General features: G+C 32.1%; 1 protein-coding gene across 1 annotated transcript; it reads left to right on the top strand.

Moving 5' to 3' along the window:
• The first annotated feature begins 1,278 nt into the window (after positions 1-1,278).
• On the top strand, positions 1,279-3,282 carry LOC119667830 (alpha-parvin-like). Its single transcript, XM_038077168.1, has 4 exons — positions 1,279-2,265; positions 2,322-2,506; positions 2,589-2,947; positions 3,001-3,282. Exons 2-4 carry the CDS (start codon positions 2,382-2,384, stop codon positions 3,075-3,077), a joined length of 561 nt encoding a protein of 186 aa, XP_037933096.1. The 5' UTR covers positions 1,279-2,265; positions 2,322-2,381; the 3' UTR covers positions 3,078-3,282.
• The last annotated feature ends 5,984 nt before the right edge of the window (positions 3,283-9,266 follow it).

The raw sequence follows: 9,266 nt of genomic DNA, 5'->3' as shown, positions 1-9,266 counted from the left end.
TAGTCGTCTATTGTTTTTTGCAATTCTATTTTTTCTGCATAGGACAATCTACGTGGGGGGCAACCAAATGGTTTAGGATCATCTAATAATAGCCTCATCTCACTACGAACATTTGGTTCGTTAGGTCGCACTGAATGCAAGTAACACTTTTCGAAAAGTTCATGAAGTGACATTTTATCTTTATATAAAATCTTATTATTTTATTAAATGATGACGAAATTATTTTGCAGGTCAATTGGTCAATTCTACACCTGCTAGTGCTTCGAGTAATTCGGCTTTACATTTAAAACGCTGCAATTTTGCATATACTCGTATTTGAGCGTCTGGAATTCCATCCACCACATAGTTAATCAACTCGTCATTATCCATGGAAATTTTATTTGCAAGCATAATTTTATCGTTGAAATATTTACAAAATTCTTCATTATAGTGCCACTTACGCAACTCGAACTTTTTGCGAAGTTTCAATTTATTTTCCCGCACTCCGAACATTATTGATAGTTGTTTCAGCAACTCGTCGACACTCTCAGTCATCAAATTTTGCACATGCTTCAATGTATGTGCATTAACATCTCTTAAATTACTAAATGCATCATTGTCGTCCGTTACCTGTATTTGTACAGTGCCGCTGTAGCTTGTTGGTGCCCTTTTATCACCCTGAACCACATTTTGGTCAATCGTTTTGTCTACATGAATACCGCCAACGACTGCCTCTCCATCAGATCGACGGAGTTCTGCCACGGACCCTTGATCACTTTCACCACCATTATCTCCAACAATTTCAACATGCAGTTCTTTTTGACAGTGCTCAAAATTTGGCGAGTTTTTAACCGAGCCACCAGCGTGGCTTTGTCGCCATGTGCAGACAAACCAATTGTCTTATACATGTTTTTTAATTCTGACACAGTCTTTTTCGCTGTGTCACTCATTTTTAAAGTTTCTTTTTTAAAGTTACTAAAGAGATAATAATTACATCAATATTATATATTTTATATTTTTGAAATAAATCCACAAATTCTTATATATATTTATTAATTTATTAAGAACAAAAAAAAACATGCCGAATCCCACTTCTGAAATTGTAGGAAGTAATTACAAACTTCATCGCGTTATTTATCACCATTTATTACTGACTTGTTCAACTTCTTTGTACTTGCTTGCAGCTATATTTGCTGCTTACAAAATAGCAAATACAAATACACTCTCTTAAATCTATTTCCAATCTTTTAAGTCTAGTATCTCTTAAATCTAATTACAATAATACTTATATAAATCTAATTACAATAATACTTATATTACTAAAATAGCAAAGAGAGATGTTCTCGTCGAGATGTTAACTACTATATATCCTGAAGAAAGTGCATAATAACCCAAAAGTTGATGCCCCAGAACTGTGACGTTATAATACTTTGAGCAAACATGATCATTCAATGATCGGCCAAAGGTTTTGCGAAAGAATGGGTACACAAGCAGAGTTACATGAAGGAAGCCTCTAATAAATGAAAAATATAAGCTGCTTAGATTGAAATATGCAAATAAATACCAAAAAAAAGATCTGGAATTTTGGAAAACCGTTATGTTGTGAAATACGGTGGTGGTAGTACGATGGTGTGGGGGAATTTATAGCCTTCTGTGACCAAATTAGGTTTTGGAGATCACTGGTTTTTCCAACAGTGAAAGAATGGCTACTTTATTATGCTTCACGGCAACTTTACAGTTCTCCTCGATCACCAGACCTGAATCCTATTGAGTAGTTTAAGAGGTAGTACAGCACAAACCGAAAAATGTAGCGATAAGTAGCAAGGGTTCACTAAAAGGAGCTCTCACGAAAATCTGGTTTAAAATAAAGGCGTCAGAAACGGAAAATTTAGTCCTTTACATGCCACGTCGTCTGCAAGCAGTAATAGAAACCCATAATAGTCCAACAAAATATTAAAGTATTATATTTTGCTGAAAATTTTGTCAATTTCTTTGCATTACACATAATTTTTGCATGTGTATTTGCTTTAACGGCAGAATTATTTAATATATTAAGTCTGCAAGGCTCTTTACATGCTGTTGCAATCGCATCACAGTTGTGTGATTTTTCTTTGTTTTATTTTGCAGACTTTTTTTTCGTAAGTAAATGTGTAATTGTTTTTTTGACAGATTTTACACAAGTTATGGGAAAAACTAGCTGAAAAGAAACTTGATGTTTTAGAAGTAACCCAATCTGAAGAAGGACAACTCCAAAAATTAAATATTGTACTTAATGCAGTTAACCATGTAAGATATTTAAATTTACTATACATACGGAAGCAATAAGAAAAGTTGTTATTCAGACATTAGGCTTTCACCAAAAAATACCCAAATGGTCTGTTGAAAGTATACATTCTAAAAATATGGTAGCCATACTTCATCTTCTCGTAGCATTAGTGAGACATTTTCGTGCTCCTGTTCGTTTACCAGAAAATGTGTTTGTTACCGTTGTTATTGCACAAAAAAATGGAGGACTTCTTAATGCGCAGTAAGTTTTTCGTATAGACGAGAGTATATGTAAAAAATAAGCATGTTAAACAAAAGAAACTGTAAAAAATTATTAAATTTAGAAAATATCAAGAGCAAATAACATCGGAATATGATGAAGTTGGAATGCGCTGTGAAAAGGACGCCTTTGATACACTTTTTGATTGTGCTCCAGAGAAATTAGCTGTAGTTAAAAAATCTTTAATAACATTTGTTAACAAACATTTGTCAAAATTGAATTTTGAAATAACTGATTTAAGTAGTGACTTTAGGGATGGAGTTTACCTTTGTTTATTAATGGGTTTACTTGGCGGTTTTTTTGTTCCACTCCATGAATTTCATCTAACACCACAAGATGTCGATCACATGACAAGCAACGTTGCATTTGCTTTTGATTTAATGCAAGATGTTGGCTTACCAAAGCCAAAAGCCAGACCTGAAGGTAATAATGAATATATATATTTTATTAACTTTCATCATTTTATGTCTTTTTAGATATCGTAAATATGGATTTGAAATCGACGTTAAGGGTACTTTATAGTCTTTTTACTACTTTTAGAAGTTGCGCTTAAAAAATGTTGAGCGATGCGATTTTTATAATTAACTGAATAGTACTTTAACTAATGCTTTATAATTATATAAATGAACCTTCAGGAAGGAACATATTGAGTTATACTAACATAACTAATAATAACTAATCACATTAAAAATTAAAATTTAAACATAATTGTATATTAATTTTTTAACTATTGTTATAAATAAAAATGAGCAAAAAACACTAATATTATTTTACATTAATTTTTATTTTATTCTCTTATTCTTTTTATTATTCTTATTCTTAATAGTTCGCCTTTAATCTTAAGTCATTTTCAGGAATCTGATAGTTGTATGATTTGATTTAGATCAAATATGTGCCGTTTTGTTCGTTAATTTGCTGCTATTTTAAAGTTAATTTCATTATGCCTTTCTCATAAAAAACTTCGTTCCCATTGGTAAAAAATTAGCATAGTCTATTTTCACAAACCTCTCTTGAAGCTTTGGAAGATGAATGCATAAGAACTTCCCAACAAAGCCCTTAGAACTTTTAGCAAGACATTATTGATGTGTGTGGCCTGTCGTTGTCCTGATAGAACACAATTTTTCTCCTATTGTCTAAAGCTGACTGTTTCCAAGCGTTTGCTTTCTTCAGAAAATTGTACCAATTGTTGACAGTATGTACCGAGTTAGGAGTTTTGCCGCAGGGAAGCGGTTCATAGTAGATGAGCAAATTTCATCAAACATACAGCAAAGACTTCCTGGCCGTCAATCCTGATTTAGCCACCTTGACAACACTGACTGTTGTCAAGTGTCATTTCCTTTCGTGTCAGGTGACGCTTTTATACAAAAGTTTGACATTATTAAACATAACCTACTTTAAACTTTTTGTCTAAAGGGTGATTTGTAAAATGAGAGTTTGCGAAAAAATTGAATTAGCGCGAGATAATTTTCGTGCTGTGATTTATTACGATTTTCGACGTGTTATCAAGACAAAACTGCATCGATTAACTTACTTCTATATTTGACGATGAAGCTTCATCCTTTGCCGATGTGAAACGCTGCTACAATGATTTTAATCGGGTCCGCAAATCGCTCAGTTGTTGTACCAGAAAATATTGATACTGTGCAAAAGCTGATAATGCGAGATCGTCATGCGCCACACTGTGAGATTGAGAGAACCCTGGGCATTAGTTCCACTAGTGTATATAAAATATTGCATGATTATTTAGCAGTCATTTGACAAAATCTCAAAAATCTCGACAGGTGCACACAAATGCTTAAGAAGTACAATGGCGGTGTAAACACAATAGCTAGATATATATAAGATTGTAACAGGTGACGAATCATGGATATATGAGTATGAGGCGGAACGTAATGTAACGTACATGTATTAAAATAACTAATTCCAAATATATTTTATTATGCATAGCGACATGGAATGCGCTTAACTAGCATAGTTCTAGCGCTTATCGCATAAGCAATAATATTGCTTGTGATACGAAGTATTATGTAGGCCTATGTGGAGGAAACATGTTGATTAATAAAGAAAAACAAAAAAAATTTCGAGACTTTACCTCGTACGTCTCACGCTATCCAAGAGCACCTTGCGAAGCACCTGTTTCCATTACCGCAACTAATCACACTTGTGTTTTTTTTTTGTTGTTGGTTATGTTTTTTATTTATATATTATTTCACTTTTTTGTTTTTTTTCATTGAATCACTAAAAGAAGAATTAATTAATAATGTGCACTCCGAGCACATGCCAAGAGAAATAGGTGAAAGCTTTTGCTTCTTTTAATGTCGTTTGTTTTGATTTGCTGCCAATAGGGCAGAACAAATTATATTAGGAGTTTTTATTTGTTTTTTTTTCGGAATGTCGAAAAAATCAAAACAAACGTTAGTAGCGGCAGTAGGGAACAGATTTTTACTAGCCCGCTAATATTGGTAACTGAACAAAAAGTTTAAGAAAAGGCAGTTACATGTATTAGCGGGGATATAAATTTCGAAGCGGTGAGGATAATGTCTCTTTTTTTGGAAGAAGTGTGCTTGAGGACGTAACAAAGTAATTTTACTGAGTTTTTTAAAGTATATATAGTGAAACGAACTAGAAATTGAGAAAAAGAAGTTATGAATTTAACAACTCAAAGATATACATTTATATACTGTTTGGAAAGAAGTGAAAATTAATTTAAATCACAAGCAAAAGTGTTAAAAGTGGTTATAGACCAATTTTCGAAGAAAATAAACATTTCGTTAATTTTCAAATAAGTTGAAAAGTAATTTAAATCACAAGCAAAAGTGTTAAAAGTGGCTATAGGCCAATTTTTCAAGAAAAATTTCATTAATGTTTAAAAGAAACATTAAAATCTCATAACTTGATTGCTTAAAGCAAACTAGTCTGTTGTTAGAAGAAAACATTTAAAACAGTTAAAAATTCATATCTACACTAATATATATAAATATAATCATCTACGTTGGTGGATAAAGAATAAACAAAAAAAAAACAATTTCCCACCCTCATAAGCTGCCAGTCAATATATAGGATAGAAGGTCGTCATGGAACCGGGACTGATCAACAGCTATAACACTAACAGGACAAGTAGTGGCATCACCAGGTATTCTGTATCTGTTAACAGTGAAGAAGAAAAATACCGTGAGGCTGCAGATTATAAAGAAATTTTTTTTAGTTTGAGCGGTCATAAGTTAGTTTACTTTTCTTGATGGTTAGAAAATTATAATGAAATAATATTTTATGTCAATTAAAAAAAAAAAAGAAAGGTTTTTTGTTAAAATCACTATAAATCCTTAGTTTTTTTACATGTTCTTATTTTTTTTTTATTTTTAAAATTTCTTTGTTAAATTTTGTTAAGTAATACGAAAAAAAAAGAAAAAAAAATTTTTCAAACGACGTAAAACTTTTTTAACCACATCAGCTGTTGATTTGTTATATATGGTAGACACATGTTGATGTGTTTATATAAACTTTCCTTATTTAATTTTTTTTGCAGCTAGGTACCTGTATCTAGTGTATACTCAATAGTAAAAGTAATAAACATAAATTGAAAATTAAACAATTGATGTGTAATAGGAATATTTTATTTTGTTTTGATTTTTATATGTATTTCATAAAAATTATATTTACGTATATGCATATAGGTATATGAGAGTTAATACTTAATTACAAGAAAGTTTATTTTTTTTTTATGCTACATAAATAAACTGAATTTGGTTTTGCTTACTCATTTTTCTGTTGTAATTGCTTATCGATATTTATAGAAAAAGACAAAAAAAAAATAAAAATATTTATAAAGTCACAAGCTATACTTGCTTTTTTTGAATTTTTTTTCTCTGGTTATTTATACATATATATATTTATTCGTATGTGAGTTGTCTTTGATTCTGCTAGTAGAACTAGCCAGATTATGAATTAGATACTTATCGATAGCTCTAGAGGTGTGCTGCAAGTTAGTCAAGGGGGCTTAACAAAGATAGCATTGAAACAGAAAAAAAAAGCCATTAACACACATACTTGGACATTAATTATTATAAAGAGTATGGCGACTCCCTCCAAACGAATGTCTTGAAGGTCAAACCCCACAGGTTGATGATGAGGAGCATCATCAGATTATTAGGGAAATGAGACAGATGTTGCAGGACCTTGAATTGAGTCCTGGGAAAGCAGGGTGGCTTCCCAGGAGTGCAGAGGATCCAGCCTGTGTCATGATCTCAAGTGGAGATAAGGTAATGCCGATCTTTTATGATAAATGTTTTTTTAAATTTCTGACGCAGCAAAGGGAATGAAGGACAAGATGTGTGGTAAATTTTTTTTATTTTTTTCGTAAAGTGTACAGCTGTATGGGAGATGTGCAGATCATTAGTGTTCAGTAAATAAAGGAAAGGAAAGAAACAAAAGAATGATAGAGGATGTAGGTTTTATATATAAGTATAATGTAGTTTAGAGAGCAGTTTTTTTGAATTGTCAACAAAAAATAGAAAAAAAATGAATTATAAAGAATTATGACTATATATTCAGTTTTTAAGTTTTAGGTACAAATTAGTTGTAGTTAGTAATAGCACAAGAAAAAAAAAATGAAGAGAATGTAGTTAAGAATGAAATTGTAGGTATAGTTTTTTTTGTTAATTGAATGAATAGAAGCAAGTCATGGCATGTTTTTTTTTTTGTTAGTTGTAAGCAGTAGTATTTAATAGCCAAGAACTCCCTCAAAAACCGGCGAGCATACCGGGCTTGCCACCATGTCATGCACGGCAGTTAATACTACAATAAAACAATATAAGCTACCACAACAGAAGATATTCGGGTATATATCTACAAATGCGTGTAGGTGACCCCATATGTACTAATAATTTTTATGCTTATGTATACTCATGTGCGTTTGTGCATACTTTACTTTAAGGTGGCTTCGTTTAAGAATGAAAGATTTAGATTGAATAAAGCCAGCAAAACGTACTTGTTTTTTATTTTTCTAACTTTACAGTAAACAGCAGTCACCCATATATATAGTGTTTCAAGATGAAGCAAATCCGACAAAATTTGTTCGCGCGCAAAGCACTTCGAAACAAATGGTCGCTTGTAAAAACGAAATATGGTTAGTATACCATTGCAGAAACTAAAAAGCCCAATTTCAAATGGTATACAATCATTTGTTTACTGAAAGTCATCTGTGAAATACGGAACACAAACAAGCACCGTCGGATCATTCTTTATCAAGACAATGCGAGTGTTCGCACATCTCACCTAATTACCACTATTTGAACATTCAAAAAATCGAATTGATCAGTCATTCGCCATACAGTCCTGATTTGGCACCAAATGCCTTCTTCTTGTTTACGAACGTCAGGAATAAATTGCGTGCACAACTATTTTTTCGGCGGAAGCTACAACGAAGCCGTTGTATTTAAAAATTATATTTTGGAGGTAATTAAAGAAGATTCGAAAAATGCTTTAATAAATGGTTCGAACGCAGGCAAAAGTGAATTACTCATAAAGGAGAATATTTCAAAAACAATAAAGCAATTTTCAATGACAAGTTGTTATTTTTTCGTTTTTACGCTCAAAATATAAGTGACCCTGATAATACTGAAATATGAAATCCTTGGTCTGTTTATTGATACATTAATATATCAGGGCGCAGTTGTCAATATTAGTTTTAAAATTGAGGCCGGTGTGCTAGGTGGGACTTTTAAAATTATGAGCATTTCCAAGAAATAACGTTTGCGTTGATTGTTTTCTTGGTGTAGAATGTTCACATAATAAAATCCGGCTCATGACTTTTGATGTGAAGGAAACATTGTTTTGTTTCCATACCAACCTTATTTTTTATGCTATTATTTTGTTCAACCTTTCTATTTTTAAATTTATTTTTGGTCATTCCAACATACTAGAATACCTGTTCGCATACATTGTATCCGTCACCTTTGCAGTTGATTTAATATGTGATACTCAAAGATAGAAGCTATAATTTGAGACAATATATGATGGTGAATTGATGCAAAAACAAATGGGCATAAATGGTATATTCTGCATATTGCTTTTATTAATAAAAAAGAAAATATTACAAATTATACTGTTCGTAAACCAAATACACAGTACATTGAGATTGCACCTTTTTGAACATTTGTTCAAAAAAAGCGAAATGCATTGAAACACCGCCCTTTTGTAGAGACACTTTTTGCTTGGTTGTTATTCGTAGTAGTTCGGTGTGTGCACAAGGCTTGTTTCATTTGTTACAATTGTGAAACTTGAAAACTAAATAAAATGTATTCTTAATCATTTAATATTAAATTGAAAATTATTGGTCCTTCGAGCCGAATTATATTTGAATCATATTTAAACCCTATTTCGTTATGGCAGAGGAAATGAAGAGGTTAATGCACGTGCGTGGACGCCTTAAGGGCTCCATTACTCGAGCACTTGCTTACGCATCCAGTCCTCCAGAAAAGGTGTCCTACGATGAAATCGTAACTAGGACTCACAAACTAGAAGATATTTGGCAGCAGTTTGTTAGGTCAACTGATAAGATGTATGCGTTTCGAAATGTTCCTGACTATGTCGACCCTGATTCCGATTTCGATTTACGTATGAGAGGAAGTACCTGTCTACTCAACGCGTCATTGCACTAAATATGCGACCTAAAGATGATGATGATATCATGAATAAGCTAGTGGAACAGCAAGCATCATTTTTAAAATAAATTTGATCCACT

Source organism: Teleopsis dalmanni, chromosome 1 (assembly GCF_002237135.1).
Source record: "Teleopsis dalmanni isolate 2A chromosome 1, ASM223713v2, whole genome shotgun sequence".
NCBI lineage: Eukaryota > Metazoa > Arthropoda > Insecta > Diptera > Diopsidae > Teleopsis > Teleopsis dalmanni.
Note: the sequence above shows the minus strand (reverse complement) of the source record. Positions and strands in the feature narration are given on the sequence as shown.

Coding starts and splice junctions, on each gene's coding strand:
- LOC119667830 (XM_038077168.1), top strand. CDS start 2,382: ATGGTAGCCATACTTCATCTTCTCGTAGCATTAGTGAGACATTTTCGT. Junction 2,507..2,588: donor GGAGGACTTCTTAATGCGCA/GTAAGTTTTTCG, acceptor TATTAAATTTAG/AAAATATCAAGAGCAAATAA. Junction 2,948..3,000: donor GCCAAAAGCCAGACCTGAAG/GTAATAATGAAT, acceptor ATGTCTTTTTAG/ATATCGTAAATATGGATTTG.